The sequence below is a fragment of the Dermacentor andersoni genome, chromosome 3 (assembly GCF_023375885.2).
Source record: "Dermacentor andersoni chromosome 3, qqDerAnde1_hic_scaffold, whole genome shotgun sequence".
Taxonomy (NCBI): Eukaryota; Metazoa; Arthropoda; class Arachnida; order Ixodida; family Ixodidae; genus Dermacentor; species Dermacentor andersoni.
In genome coordinates, this window is record NC_092816.1 from 93,039,153 (window position 1) to 93,055,568 (window position 16,416).

The 16,416-nt window shown below is 45.5% G+C and overlaps 1 protein-coding gene across 4 annotated transcripts in view; it reads right to left on the reverse strand.

Moving 5' to 3' along the window:
• Positions 1-16,416, reverse strand: part of LOC126542335 (uncharacterized) — a 406,338-nt gene that overhangs the window by 26,416 nt on the left and 363,506 nt on the right. For all 4 annotated transcript variants that reach the window (XM_055076589.2, XM_055076596.1, XM_050189368.2 and 1 more), the window contains 2 exons: positions 9,797-10,140; positions 7,257-7,410 (listed from right to left, as the gene is read on the reverse strand). In XM_055076589.2, the coding sequence (XP_054932564.1) occupies positions 7,257-7,410; positions 9,797-10,086 (444 nt within the window). In that variant the 5' untranslated portion in view covers positions 10,087-10,140. The remainder of the gene's footprint in view (positions 1-7,256; positions 7,411-9,796; positions 10,141-16,416) is intronic.

The following is a 16,416-nucleotide window of genomic DNA, read 5'->3' on the forward strand; positions in this document are numbered from 1 at the left end:
ACATGGCACTTATAAAAGTTTTGAATGACAAAGTTTTCCTGGTTTTTCTATTACGACAGCTCAGATAAAGGAAGCTAGCTCTCGGAAGTTGCGCTTCCAAGTGACCCACCAGCTAGTGCAAGCCTATACTGGATACAGGGACCCAGTAGAAGCTATATGTATCGCATTGAATGCCGCAATATGAGAGCCAAGATCGACGATAGGCTCTTTCCAGGAATGGACACAAGGGGAAACGACGACGCCTTTGAACGGCCGCTGCGAGACACGGGTTGGCTGCCTGTACGTTCCACCAACTTTCGGCAACAGCCAGGAGCAGATTGATGAATGCTTTGTACGCGTCTCGGCGAAATATATTGCTCTATAAATAGGTGTTGCACAGGACAAAATGATTCCCCGTTCAGCTATACTAAAACGATACACAAAAACAGCAGCCTACCACTAGACGTCGCCATGAATGACCAAGGTTGATGTCTTGCCTGCGCTGTGTTATTTAGCGACGGGCCCCATGTACCGGGGTCTAATATGAAGGAGGGAAATGACCAGGAACGAACTTCATGTACTATACTGTCGAGACAGCGAGTAGGGGGTCACTGATTGCGCAACTGTGCTAGAGAAAGGCAAGACACAAACAAAAGACGGCTGCTTCACTTCTTTGATCGACTCGGAAGAAGGCTGTTTGTGAGTCCCTGTAATCATTGTGTGTACCATATCTTTCAACGAACATCTCAAGTAGCATGCCAGACCATGAACCAGGCAAATATCTCCAGTTCTCTTTAAAGACAGCATCTCCCTCGTAAGGAGACTGTGCAAACCTGGAGAGCTTTGGCAGTAGGATGGGCAGAAGGGATCGAATGGGCTATTTTGCGCTGTAATTGCGTGGGCTGTAGTGGTAGGCGAAAGACAATAGGCGGCCGCTTCCGATGTCCTATGCGCAGCCCCAGCGGGTGCGTCTACTGATGCATGCACTAGAATGGGTGATTTGTAAATGTGCACCAAGTCGACGGCTTGCAGCAATGTTGCGTTTTCCTGCAAAGGTCAGCGTACTCGTGTAGGCTCTAAATTTTCCAAGCACTTTTACGGTATGCAAGTACGGAATTTTTTTAAGGATGCTCTTGCGGTCACTCTAAGGTCCATGGTCCATTATTAGTATAAGGATTCAAATTTCAATTGCTAGTTCACACTGTAAGCACTTGACGGTTCAATATCGAGCCCTCCCTGGATATTCTGAAACTCCGATAAAAGGTCACTCGAGAACATCGATTCAACAAAATGGTTTGCTCTGTCACAACACGGGTGTAGGTATCACGACATGAAATAAAGCTTTACAAATGGGCTCAATATGAGTGAATAATTTTATTCGCATCGGTTTTAATTATGTAATATTGAAGTATCGAGAGAGGGACGCACGTACGTTACAAGAAAATAGCAAAAGCATTTCACCCATAGCAAAGGAGCAGAGTGATGCTTGACAGATACTATCAGAACATGCTGCTGGCTCGGTTGACTAGAAAGAAAAGAAAGTCACCAAACTTCTGTCACTGAACTCAGGTAACGCATCCACGATACAACGGAACGTCCAAAAAGTTGTAAATACCAACGAAACATATCACGAAAAAGCTGTTCGAATATTGCTACAAGGACAGGGGTGCTTAGCGGCGAAGGCCGATACTTCTTGTCCCTCATCATCGAGGACATCATTCGTTCACGCTCGAACCGTCACAAGCTTGCAACCGTTTATTACCCACCGACCCATCGACGAATGAACTCGGAGAGCGCTTGAACAAACTGGCTGATATGTGTGAATGTACGCTTCCACCGACCAACGAAACTGGGACTATGCCTTATGTTACTCTTGTCTAAAACTCGTCTAGGTAGGTACGAATTCGCCGACTATTTGCCATTTCCTTTTTCTGTGCGAAGGAGAACCTTCTCTGGCCCTCGATACTTACTTGATGCCACTCTAAGCCCATCCATTACGTTACGTTTGCGATGCCATAACGCCTGCCGACACAGCCCATCACGTCGCTCGTGAACGGCTAAGTTTCACAGGCTTCCCAAAATGACCTGTACAATCACCGCCGCAACAACGTCTTTTTCTTCGTACTGTTGTGGTCTCCGTCCCACCGAATGGAACTGTCCGAAAAATATTTTGTCCCTCAACCATGGTCTCTACAGAGTGTTGCGCAAAGCTACCGACGCTTCTTGCGAAATCGAGCGAGTCGGTGATCCAGTGCGGTCTACACGATTGCCCTCCACTATGGTACACGTCATATAACTTAAAAGCCAACAACAACGGAATTTCGCTTTGCCTAAATTTGTTATAAACGAGTAGTACGTACTCCTGAACCAACCTTGGCAAAGCCGCAGGGCCGCTATTTGGACAGTTTTCTTGTGAGCAGCCTTTCAACAGCGCCTAAGTCGATGACGCTTGCACCACGGTGGTTTCGCTACAAGTCTCGGCACCCCATGGCGTACTGAGGATTATATCGGAGAAAAAAATTTTGGGGATGCTTAAGCTTCGCATTTAAGACTGAAAGGCGATAACATTAAAAGATCCCTGACTGCATCTCACGCTTCCCGCCAACTGGAGCGTATGTAACCGTAATGTTCTATGGAAACGCTGGCCGCGAACGCTATGCACGAAGGCTGGCTTTGTGGTAGAAACGCGGCCTCTAGCGCGCGCCGCGATGCGGCGGCGACGAGCGCAGCTGGAGGTATTGCAAGGAACCGGGCGCGCCATTTCGTCCCCGAGACATGCACGCACCAGCATGCGCAAATGGCGGAAACCATAGAAAAAGGGTTTCTGTGAGTTTTCGCGTAACAGAATTATGTTTTCTCGTACATTAAAATTGCAATCCGAGAGCTATCATGTCCCTAGGTTGTGTTTATGTCGTAGTTAACAATATTGCCACGTATTTTACCTTGAGAAATTCAATTAGTTCAATAAATTACTTGCGTCACATCACATGGATGGCCTGGGTATGGGTGGTTCGAAAATTTTTTTCTGACGCCGGATTTTCTGTGACACGGGCTGCTTAACGCCATCGCGTTACGATCTCGGAGGTGCACCTCCGAAGCAGCAACTCTGGAGGTAGGCCGGAGACTTATCTATAGAAAAATCTTGGAGGTGCCCCTATAGAAGTAGGCCGGAGAGTTATTTATAGAAAAATGCCGGAGGTGGACATCCGAGATTGTTCAGCGTGGCGCAGGCTGCTCGCGGGCGCCGTGCGCTTGGGCTGGGTCACGTGGCCAGCCCTCGAGAACCACGCGGACCAATCAGAGGACGCGGTTGAACGAGCGCCTCGACAGCGAGAGGGCTCGTCGCGGCAACCCGCGGCGCCTGCGGTGTCTACGCTACGCAGCAGCATGGCCTCCGAAGTGACACAGATGCCCACCGTTGCAATAGTTGAGTCCACGGCCAGCAGAATTAGCTAAGCGCAATTTGGCCAGGGTCAGGCTGGAGTATACGTGCTCGCGCGCTGCGTCCGGCCGTGCTACGTCGTGCATACTGGCTTTGTCTGCAACATAGACAAACGGATTGACCAACAAATACAGATAGCGCGTTTGGAAACACTACCAATAACAAGCGTACTTGGTCTCTGGGCTTACCCCGGAGGTCGTGTTGAATAACCGCGCAGTAGCCATTAGTACACCGGCCAGTGGTAGTGACAATCTTTTTTTTCTGCATTACATACTCAAAAACGCCTTTACTTGTGGTGCTCTCGTGGCGCTTCCGCTCGTATTTCAAACATCAAATTTTGCGCGGAGGAGACTTCTCTATATCTACGCCATATTGAAGCCGGCTTTTTACGCGGTGCCTATTTTAGCTTCAGTTGGTTTTAAGCCGTATGTCATGGCCACCTGCGTTCTGTAACGACACGCACCAGGCCAGCGCTCTCCCTACGGAGGGTAGTGCCACGAAATAGCAGAGGAAGTTGTGCTGTCGGTCGGACAACGACGACAGCGACGAAGTGGCCGGAGGTGCTTTAGAGCCTTGTTTTGGTTGCGGCTGCTTATGACTATTGTAACCTTGCAGATAACAGAATGTATACACTCTATCTCCACAATAAATTCAGAGAAATGAATAAACGAAAAGCGCTTTTTCCTGCGATTACGAGGAGAACAAATAAACGATATAGGATTATAAGTGGCACAGAAGCAAGGGCGAACAAGCAATTTACTTGGACAATAGGTTTAGCTGGTGATTCATTGTAGCGCTCGTGGTTATTCTAGGATTTTTCATAAAGCGCTCATTACAAAGGACTAACGGGAAGTGCACACAGTCGATCGGCATGCGGCGTATAAGCTTTTTAACAAGGAGATTATCTTGAACTTTAGTTGCTCTTTCGGTCATTTTTTTTTCGTTCGGTCGCTTCCTGCTTTTTTTTTTTTTTGCTCAATCTCAACGGTGGCTATACCTATGTTTTCCTCATCACTATTTAAGGACAGCTTTCTCCCTGAAACTACTTCTTCATAAAATACTAGCACGTCCAAACTTATTACAGACAAGCGCGGTAGAGATTTGTCTCAGCATAAGCTAACTAGCTCATTAGAACTTGTTCAGAAGAAATTCACTTGGTTTCATTATGTGTGTCTATAACATAATGGCGAGTATTTCTGCCATGATAACAAACCTGAAGCTGAGGCCACTGTCTCGTCGCAAAACCTTCTTTTTTTTTCAATCGTTTTTGCTTCGCTCATCCACTCAGCGGAATCCCCTTCCCGAAGCGCTTGTCACTATCAGTACCAATAAACAATTACAAGCCATTTCAGCTAATATTGTCTAGTCAGATGTATTTGTACCTTCCATTTGCAACGAATTTCACTTGTCCAATTTATCAGTGACGATCAACGGTGAATATGTCAACGACCTTCGATTTGCAGATGACAGTTTCTTGTTAAGCAGTGCTGGGGGATGAATCGCAACGACTGATGCAGGGCTTTAACTATAGAAAGTGTAAGAGTAGTGTTGAAAATTAATATGCAGAAGAGAAAAGTAATACTCAATAGCCAGGTAAGAGAACAATAATTTGTGATCAGCAGTCAGCCGCTAGAATATGTGCAGGAGTATGTTTATGTAAATAGATTACCCTAAGAGGATCTTGATCACGAGGCGAAAATTTACTGAAGAATAAAAACAGGTTACAGCGCATATGGCTGGCCATACCAAATCACAGCCGGGAACTTACCGCTATCACTGATAAGAAAAATGTATAGTCATCGCATTCTACCTCTAGTAAAATACTATGCAGAAATTTTGAAGTTAACATAGGAGCTTGAGAACATGTTAAGAAGCACGCAACGAGCGATGGAACGAAAACTGTTTGGCGTAACTTCGGAGAGACAGGAAGAATGGTAGGGATCCGAGCGCAAATGGGAGTAACCGACATTCCAGTTGATACTAAGATGAAGAAATGGATCTGGGCTAACCATGTAATGTTTTAGGGTAAATAACCGGTGGACCAATGGACTTGCGGAACGGGCGCCAAGTATCAATGACACCAGAAAATTAGGTGGGGTGATGCAATTAGAAAATTTGCACGCGCAACTTGCAGTTAGCTTGCGCAAGACAAATGTAATTGGAGATCGGTGGGAGAGGCCTTCGTCCTGCAGCAGACATAAAAATAGGCTGATGATGAGGACGAGAAATAACATTCATGTTTATAAACACTTCATTGGAATGTTGTGGGGTACCAGCTGGAATTGTATGTTGAGAAGCCTCGGTTCCTCCTGTAAACCCAATCAACCATGTTTATATATTTTGCTCGAACCACTCCCGTTTATATCATTTTTGGCCCTGACGGTGTCATAAATAAATAACTGCCGTTCGTGATAGCGCGTCAGTTCAATGTGTCTTTCTTGACCTGTTGTTTGTGGTGTTCGTCAGTCAAGCAGGCAATGTTACTGACTGCCTTATGAAGAACTAAGGCTTTCGTTGGGCCTGCTTGGAGTAGCATTATCAGGAAATAGCGCAAAAAAGGTTTTCGAGACGCACAATAAGAACAAGAACAGCGATTTCTCGTTGATGTTCGCGTTTGTATTGTTTGTCTCGAAAAGCTTCGCAGTGATGTTTCCCAATGTATCAAAACGCGAGTTGTGGCAGCGGCTTCTGCCGTGAGCACCAGATGCCTAAAATTTGACTATATTGCCGAGAGTTCTGATAACATTAATGCAATATACTAGGTAATATACATGGAATGACTCTAAAAAGAAATAACCCTGCGTGACCACTGCATAGTGAAGACTGCATTGAGTGAACGTACTGCACAGCGAAGAACGCGCCATTAAGAAAAACAGAGTTAAATGAAGAACCAGCAAATGTCGCCGCGCCCCCCTCATTCGACCCCCCTCCTCTCCCCCCCCCCCAGAAAAAGCGCACAGCGAGGAAAGACAGAAAAAGCACAAGAGGAGTCGCCATGCTATAATGTTTTTACTTAGTGTGAATCTAAACAATGCCTATTTCGTTTCTCCGTTTTACTTATACGAAAGGATGATAACCCCTGAACATGGTCACGATGTGGGCGCAATCCTTTCTCAGCTTTTTACAGTAAACACCTGGAAAAGCATTTAAAAGTAGGCAAAGGAGTCACATAAATACCTCCTGTACCACACCCACCTCTATGGCAGACTTGTGAAAGATGCATCGATTCAATGAAGATATTGTCGAGGAAGTGTCAATTAGCACCTGGCTATTTGCCTTTCAGGTTGGTGTACTAGCACAAGAAATTTACAAATGGATCATATCATCACGAACACAGCCGTCATGAAAACACCACGAAACTGTTTTAAATAGCCGTTTACAGTTTCTTATTTTTATGAAGTGTCTGTCACAGGCGTAGAACACAACCATGGGTTGTTCTTTTACTGCTGTTTTAGAAACTAAATTATGAGCTTTTACGTGCCAAAACCAGAATTTGATTATGAGGCACGCGGTAGTGGGTGGCCTCAGAATAACTTTGACCACCTGGGGTTCTTTAAGGTGCACCTAATCTAAGTACAGGGGCGTTTTCGCACTTGGTACCCATCGAAATACGGCCAACGTTGGTGGAATTCGATCCCGCGACCTCGTGCTTAGCATCGCAACACCATAGTGACTAAGCAGCCGCTGCAAGTGTGCGTGATTTAGTTATGAAACCTGATAATTAGAGTACCAAGACGATAACATAGGCTCTACACGTTCTTTATTGTTCGTACCTGCCGACAAACAGATGCACACACTTCAACGCTGAATAAAGAACTATGAAGAGTTCACTGACCTCTTCTAATGCATTCTGCGAAAGGTCCAATGACTCGAGACGGTCACCCACACCGCGGAAGGCGTCCAGATGAATCTCGGAGACGTTGCTGTGATGAACAAGCAGATGGGATATCTCCAGACCGTCTAGCAAGCCAGGTGGGAACCGCTCTAGCCTGAAGTTGGTAAGAAATCGATTGGGGATAAAATCAGTGGAAATTGAGAACACAAAGCATATCTTGCAACCATGTGGAAATCGTCACAGCAGCAGTAAACTGCGCATTAGCAATGGAACTTTTTTAAATATCACCATACATGCTCAAAGCCTTAGGTCCAAGAACAGTTTTTTTTCATCTGTGTGTTTTCTTCATTTTTTGAAAGCTCGTGTGCTTGCTTTTAGGCGCGATTTTCGGAGAGTGGGCTCTTCAGTAGCCAAAATTTCTATGTGTCGCTGCTCAACACAACAGTAGGAAATGTATTTTTGAACGTTACTCATCCGCCACTGATCGCAGCAGGCTTTGAAATAATGCTGATAACATTCTTTTTTTTTTGTACGCCTACCAAGTGAATGTACACATATGCGATATACTTTTTTAGCGCTAAAGCGTTATATGTCCGATGCGACAGAAAAGCCAGCGTTGTCCACAACGAGTGGTAACCAAAATTATCATCATTACTGGCATCTTCAGCGTCTTGCATGACATCAGTAGCAACACAGTATTAAGGTTAGAACAAGTTAGAGTAGGGTGGCTTAAAGTGGAGTAAAGTGAATTAAGGCGAAGTAGAGAGAATGATGGTGAAATAAAGTGGATTAAGGTAGCTTAAAGTGCATTTAGGTTGATTGGGTTGGACAGAGGTTCGTACAAATTAGAGCAAGGTTGATAGAGGTATAATAAGGTGCATTAATGTTGGTATAAAGTAGAGCAAAGTGGATTCAGATGAATTAAGGCTGAGCAATGTGCATCAAAGTGTATTAAAGTGAAGTAATGTGGATTAAGGTTGGCACAAAGCAGAACTAGTGAATTGAGGTGGGTGAAGATTGGTACAAATTAGAGCAAGGTGGATCAAGATATACTTGGAAGGAAACGTGTGAAGGTATGACGTCACGTATCATGGGCGTAACCAAATTATTGAAGAAGTCATGCTTTCGCATTGAAATCACGTAAGGATGCTTAAGTTATTGTTTATTTTTATTTTATTCTTGAATAAACACTTTCGAGTGATAGATATGTTAGCCATAGATTATGCTGTACCCTCAATATCTTCTGTCGACATCACTTACATTGCGTGAAGCTTACGTTGGTCATAAAATCGTCAAAAGGCTTACTAATGATTAGAAGAGCCACTGAAATTTGCACACACATACTAAGAAGTGATAGGAAAAATTGTCATCCACCCGACTTGTAGCACGAAGCCACAGCGCGAAACCATACAGGTTTTTTCAGGGAGAAAGCTTCGCAGTCAAAAAAAAAAGAAGAAGAAAGATCGTCGTTGTCTTAGACTCAGACCAGGGTAGAACACGTTCCTGGGGCGGTCGCTCTATCATCTGATCTAATCATGACCTAAAAGATCACAGATCGAGGGTGAATAATTCGGCAACCCGAAGCACTGGGATACTGAATATGGCAAATCTTTTCTACGGAAGCCCGAAAGGTTAAAAAAAGATGATGGGGTTGTACGTGCCAAAACTACTTTCTGATTATGAGGCACGCCGTAGTGGAGGACTCCGGAAATTTCGACCACCTGGGGTTCTTTAACGTGCGCCTTAATTTAAGTACACGGGTGTTTTCGCATTTCGCCCCCATCGAAATGCGGCCGCCGTGGCCGGGATTCGATCCCGCGACCTCGAGCTCAGCAGCCCAACACCATAGCCACTGAGCAGCCACGGCGGGTCCCGAAAGGTGAAGAAATGTCACGGACCAGGACGAATTTTTCGTGAACTGCGAAGCTTTATGTCTGAGAAACCAGTATGAGTTTTCCCTTCTAACTTCAAGCTACAAGTCGGCTGGACGATAATTTTCTCTTTCGGAATGATGGTGGTGGGTTCACTTGCCTCTATCTTGAGGGCTTGCGCAGAACTGATTTGCCATACTCAGTATCCCATGTACTTCAATTTGTTGATTAATTCGCTCTCGCTCTGCGATCTCCTTGTTAGCTCAGATGGTATATCAATCGCTCCGGGGAACAAAGACTGGACAAATGCTTTGTTCCCCGGAAAGGCGTTCGTCCCTGGTTAGAATCCCGGACCAGGAAATCTATTTTTTCTTCAACTGCAAAGCTGTCTTGCTAGAAGCCCGTAATTGTTTTATTTTTTTTCTTCATGCTACAAGTCGGGTGGGTGATAAGTTTCCCTTACATGTGTTTGTGTGTGTGTGTGTGCGTGTGCGTGTGCGTGTGCGTGCGCGTGCGCGTGCGCGCGTGTGTGTGTGTGTTTGTGTTTGTATTTGTGTTTGTGTTCGTGTGCGTGTGTGTGTGTGCGGCAGCAATCTAGGCAGCCTCGATTTGAGAACCAAAACGCTACCCAATCTGTGGAGACGCGCTAACCGAACGGCGGACGCTCACCCGACTTCCTTAATTTTCAAATACAGCACGGGATGCTGCGCGTCCGCGACGGCTGCCAGCGACGCCCTTAGCCGGTCGGCACGCTCGACTCGCTCGCAGATGACGTCGAGGCCCTTGGTCTTGTCCGAGCACTGGCACGAGGGCCCGATCAGCTGCCGGGAGGGACACGCCCGGTGGAACCACTGCGCCATCGCTCCAGCCACTGCCGACGAGAGCACCAGCAGCAGCTGGAGCAGCCCCGCCACCAGGGCGGCCGGGCACCTCCGCCATCGAACCACGACGACGCGCATCGTCCTCGCGCTGTTTCAGCAGACGCTGAGGGCCGGCTGTGGCGGGGGCTGCGCCTGCAGTGAATGCGCGATGAGGAAAAAAGTTACGAATCACTACGATTCAATTCAATGCAGTTAAATTCTGTTTACCTACCACAACATATACTGATCGGACTCATTGGCTGAACTCGCAAACGCGCGCTGCGAGCTTGACATAGGCAAGAAAATCGGTACAAGAAACACAGCGCTACTTTTCCAAGACGTGATTAGTTTACCTGGCGTAGCGGGGTCAGGTGCTCGCAGTGGACGGTAGGCCAGAATCTGTTACTCTGTAACATCTGTTTAGAGCTAGCGCACTTGTTCTCGACTCCGCTCGACAGCCGCCCTCGCAGCGCACGCTGGGCCATAAAAGTTTCCCACTAAAATTACTCCAGGGAACTCTGCCGCTGCGATGGCTCGGCTACCATGGGAAGGATGTTTAGTACGTGGATCTGTCTCATCGTCATGCCTGCGACTTGAGACTTTTTTGTGGCTTTGTTTACTACGCTTTATCTGACTTGATCAGTCTGAAGTTTGATGCGATCCTATTTTTCTAAACGTTCAATTCAATAAGAGTCTGCGCAAATGCATAGTCGCGTCAAATTGTGACGCAGTAGTTTGTTCAACATTGTCCACTTGCAAAGTCGCAGGTCTCAAAAATTGCAAAGTCGCAAGACACTGGCGTCAAGCATGCGACAAAGACAGGCTGTATGTTATCGCAATTGTCCTTTTGTGCTTTCCGCCAGTTCCCGTAGTCCCCGGCAAAAGACGGCTGCCGTCTAAAAGCACTGCAGATTCTAGTCTATAACAGCAGCAGAAATTCACTCTGAAGAAATGAATGCATCAGGGCTGCCTCCTTGTCCTTACTGAATAAAAAATCTGGTCGCGGCGCACCTCAACCATGTTGACGAGAATATTATGTGCTGTGAGTGCATAACATCACTGTTTTTTTTACGGTATATATTGTGTTGACCTCTCAAGAAACACCTGTTTGAAGTAGGGTGGTACTTCTTGCACCTATTTCTTTGCTTGTGTCCTGTTTTTAACATTGCTATGAATAAGTTTGCTATGAATTATGAACTCGTCCGAGTTCTGATTCGGGATCATAAGTTTCAATGAAACAGCGTGAAGTGGCTCAGTAGACCGTTACAAGGCACACATGCAAGAGGAAAATTATCACAGAGATGAAATAAGGTACACGAAATATGTTACCCACACAACTGAAGTCAGTATATTTTATTTTTTTTTTATTGAAGTGAATGTTAGGAGAGGTTGGCGCCTTTATGTGGTGGCACCGGCTACTCCTTGCCACTTGGCTGACGAAACAAATTTGCGCAAAAAGGGAGAATAGCGACACTAAATATAACACTCAGTAGAACACCGGATCAATAAAAAATATACAGTCCAACAGTACATGAGTCGCAAAGTTCTGTGCATGAGTTCAGTCCACGTACGCATATATGAAGTCCGATGTTTTGAACAGCCAAAACATACAACAACACTTGTAATACACTCCAAGTACAGGACAGAATTATACGTATTGCGTAAAAGTTGCGATCACCACATAAACCAACTATGCACCACGAACAACGTTTATGTAACTCATTTAGCGTATTCGGATCATCCAATACTTAATAGTTTCCCAAAATGTTGGTCTCCTCTAAAAACGTTTTCAGAGCAAGAAGCGCTCTTTTTTGAAGGCCCGCAGTTGGCCATGGGCCAAGTATCTTTTTTAGAGTGAATGGTCTTCTGTCTAATATAAACAAATTAGCTTGCAGTATCGTTCTATCGTATTTCGAGCACTCCAGAAGAAGATGATGCACATCTTCGTCTGGATGGCCACAAGAACACTGCGGACTAGAGACACGTTTTATTCTGTACAAGAAGTGTCTCGTAAATGCAGTACCAAGACGCAGCCGGTGTACCAAAGTTTCAAATTTTCTGTTGTCTCTTAGAGTTTCCGGCATTGATAAGCTTACACATGGGTCTATTGAGTATAACTCCGAGCTTTTAGTTTGCTGGTCAAACCAGGTAGTTTTGCTGAGACGACAAGAAATTTGTCTCAGGATCAGACGAACTTCACTACGCAATAGGGGAAGATTGGTTGTCTCTGCGTTATTGTGCGCTCGATTCGCAGCTGCGTCCGCTGCAGTATTACCAGGAATATTGCAGTGCCCAGGTATCCACTGGAATGCAATTACGTGGTTCATTGCTCTTGCTTTTGTAAGTTCTTTGAGCGTCTCATACAATATGGAAGTGTTCAAGGAATTTTTCTTATTGCTCTGTAGTAATGTGAGAGCGGCTTGCGAATCGCTAAAGATAACCCATTTTTGCGAATGTTTTTCTAAAGTTATGAAACGCAAAGCACACAGGATTGCAAATAGTTCTGCCATGGTGGAAGATGTCTCCCGGGATAATTTAAATCTTTGCTCTAGCGCTAAATGTGGAATGAAGAATGCTGAAGTCGAGGAATTTTTATGACACGAACCATCTGTATAAACGTGGATGTACTGGGGATATAATGAGTAAATTTGGTAGAGTGCCAGTTGCTGGGCGGCTACTATGAACATGTCTCTCTTAGATATAATCCCGTCAACCGATAACTCTATTTTAGGGTATGTTAACATCCAGGGTGGGTAACTAACATCCACTTTGCATAATTCAAATCTTGGTAATAATGCTTTATATTCTCGAACAACATCGTGAATTTTGCTTTTGTTTCTTTCGGTGAGAGCGAGGTTTAATGGATGCTTCTCGTGTTGGGTTAAGATGCAATATATATGTCGGCATGTTTCAACCGTTCGTATGACTGGAAATGGGGGGTGACGAGCTTCAGCAATTACTAAAGAACTCGAGGTAGCCTGCGGAACCCCAAGACACACTCGCAGCCCCCTTGCTAGTAAACGTTGAAGACGTTCCTCAGGAAGGAAGGAAAAAGTAGAAAAGGAAAGGCAGGGAGGTTAACCAGTTTAGCGTAACCGGCTTGCTACCCTACACATGGGAGAGGGATGGGGGCGATGAAAGATGGGGAAGGGGGAGAGAGAGTGAGAGAGCACATAGCACAGCACACAAACATCGTCCGGTAGAGTCCATCAATCTGGCATTGTACGTGATAACACTGTCAGAGCCGCTTGTCCAATCCCGTCTCTTTCAAAAACTGAAGTAGTCCCTTCGTCGCCTTCACCTGCGATGTCTTCTGTCGGCGGCATGTGAAAATCGTGTCGAGGGACAATGGTCTAGTGTCAAGGTGCGCGAGAACGGATGCCAGGGACTGTCGCTGAACATTATATTCAGGACAGTCGCACAGAATGTGTTGCAGCGTCTCCTCGCAAAGACAGGCATTGCAGAGAGCGTTGTCGGCCATTCCAATGCGGAATGACCATGGAGAATAGGTGCCGAGTAGGCAATTTTTTGTTTTATGAGTGCGTTATGAACTTTTAGTAGCGAAGAGACTGATCCCCCCACGTTGTGCCTGCGAGTCGCCGAAGTACGTTTATTACTGCATTGGTCTGTTTTTCAATTGCGCGGATGTGTGAAGCCCATGTGAGTTGGCGGTCAAGAATAACTCCAAGAAATTTATGCTCTTTCACAACCATCAAAGCTTGCCCGTTAAGCCTAAGTTGGAAATTAATCAACTGTCGTCTAGTGAAAGGAAGTACGGCTGTCTTTGCGTATGAAAGACTCATGCCTCTTTCTTTTAAAAAGGTGTCGATACTATCAAGGCCCTCTTGCAGCGTTGTTTGAATGTCTTGTATGTTAGAACCAGAGGCCCATATGCAGATGTCATCTGCGTACAGAGAATACCGTAGACCAGACTGGAGCTTTTGTGGCAAGGCTGCCATGACACAATTGAATAAAAACGGACTGAGAACACTGCCCTGCGGAACACCCTGCGTGATGCTGTGATAATTACTTTCTCCTTCTATTGTTTCCATAAATATTTTTCTATCTTTCAAGAAGTTTGACACCCATCGCAGCGTTCGACCGTGTAGGCCAAGCTCTAACATACCAGCAAGGACGTGTACGTGACTTACAGTGTCGAATGCTCTTTGAATGTCTAAGAATACTGCTACTGTCACATTTCCGCAGCTTCGTTCATGTTCGACGTATGTGGCAATATCTAATACTGCATCCATTGTACAACGATTTTGTCGAAAACCGGTCATGTGGTCGGAAAACACATGTCTGTGTTCACACCACCATTGCAGTCGACTGTCTATCTTCTCCATTAGTTTGGAAAAACAGCTTGTGAGACTGACGGGTCGGTAGGAGTCAAGACAAAGTGGAGTCTTTCCTGGTTTTAGCACTGGAATTACCCGAGCTAATTTGCATGAATCCGGTAGAGTCTCTCTTATCCAGATATCATTAAATATTTCCAAAAGAGTCATTCTGCCTACTGGACCTAGGTTCTTTAACATCACATACGTAACACCATCTGGGCCTGCGGTTGTCCTTGTACGGCATGACGAAAGAGCACTTTTCAATTCATTTAATCTAAACTCACAATCAAGTTGTGGATGTTGTGACATAAAGCACGCACGAAGCTTCTGTTCTGCTAGTGTTGTCGAACTTGCAAATTGTAGGCAAGTAAACGGAATTCCTGGTCTGGATATAAGTTGACAAAACTCGTCAGCAACAGATGTTTCCGGAGTGCTTCGAGCTACGGCAAGGGCTCGAAATGGATGGCTCTGGGTAACTCGACCACTAAAAGATCAGACAACGGACCATATTCTGGGAACTGGAGTAAACGGAGACAACGACGCGCAGTATTCTCGCCATTTTCTTGTACCTAATTTTTGTAAGCGTCTGCGCGAAGTTGACTGAACTTTCTGTGCCATTTTGTAGTCGTCCAGCTTTCCACTGCGGCGGTAAGCCCGTTCTGCGCGCCTTCTAATTGCTCTTAGGCATTCATATTCGCCGTCGACTGCAGCGTATTCATTTGGAACAATGACTTGCTTTGTGCAGTTCTTGTAGGACTCGCACAATGTATTTGCAAAACTTTGAAAGTTCGAATTTTCACCCAATGAATTACTTAAATGGTGCCGAAAATTTTGCCAATTAGTATACTTTGAGTAGCGGCGGGTCCCTTCACTCCGTATGAGGCGATGTTTGACCAGGATCGGAATATAATCACTGCCGTGCGTTTCTATGTCCGTTGACCATTCAACACCATGAAGAAGGTCTTGGGAGCAGAGCGTAACATCTATACAGCTTGAGTAACGAAACCCCCGCAAGAATGTCGGAGAGCTGTCATTTAACACAATCAGATTACTTTTTTCTGCTGCAGACTCTATAATCCTTCCACGGGAATCATTATATTCAGTGCCCCAGATGACGTTATGTGCGTTGAAGTCCCCACAAACCAGCACATGTGAGTTTGCGATACCAAACACATTCACCAAGCTGTCTACTGATATTTTGCTAGAACATTGTAGATAAAGACTGATCACTGTGACGCTTGTATTTCTAAAAAATATCTTGCATGCTACGAACTCCGGTATGTTTGAATCGCTCGACTGTATTAAATAGGACGGCAGGTCGTTTCTCACGCATAACATCGCTCTACTACTTCCAGCAATGCGCGATGATTTATGTATAACATAGTTCGAAAGACGAAAGTCATCTCGTACGCCTGCTTCCTGTATGCATAAAACAGGAATGTTATGTTGAGCTAGTAGTTTGCGAAAATCAGCTGACTTATTTCGAAGGCTATTAGCATTCCACTGAAATATGAAAACATTGTTATAACGATTATTCATTGTAAGCCTGCAGTGGAGCTGTTGGTGGTTGTGGAAGCACCAACGATTCCATAGAAAGCAGTGCTTTTACCTCTGGAAGGTTGTTTGCGTGTGGAATGGCACTGAGAATAGCACGCAGAGCTGTGAATAGCACGGGCAGGATCATCTGTGCCACGGGTAAAGACGCGTAATCACCAAACGACGCTGAAGCTCCATGTGCGCTCGAAACAGGTCGCTGAAGAGCTGACTGAGATGGTCGCTGGGATGACAGATGTGGTTGAGGCGAATGCTGAGGTAGTTGCTCAGATGTTAGGTGAAGCTGCTGTGTCAATGGCACAGGGCGTTGTTTAGAAGGTCGGCGAAGTTCACTCGAAGCCTGGGCAAGATGAGTAGTGTTCTCTGGAGGTGGATCGTGTCGCTCGCTGTCAGAATGTTGTCGACCTGAGTGCTTTAGAGCTGTAGAATAGTTCATATTGACCACTTGCTCTTTCTCTTTGTTGGCAGTTGGGGGCGCGCATCTTACAGCATCAAGGTTGTTTGGGGGCGCATTACGAGGAGGCAGCCTTCCGTATTT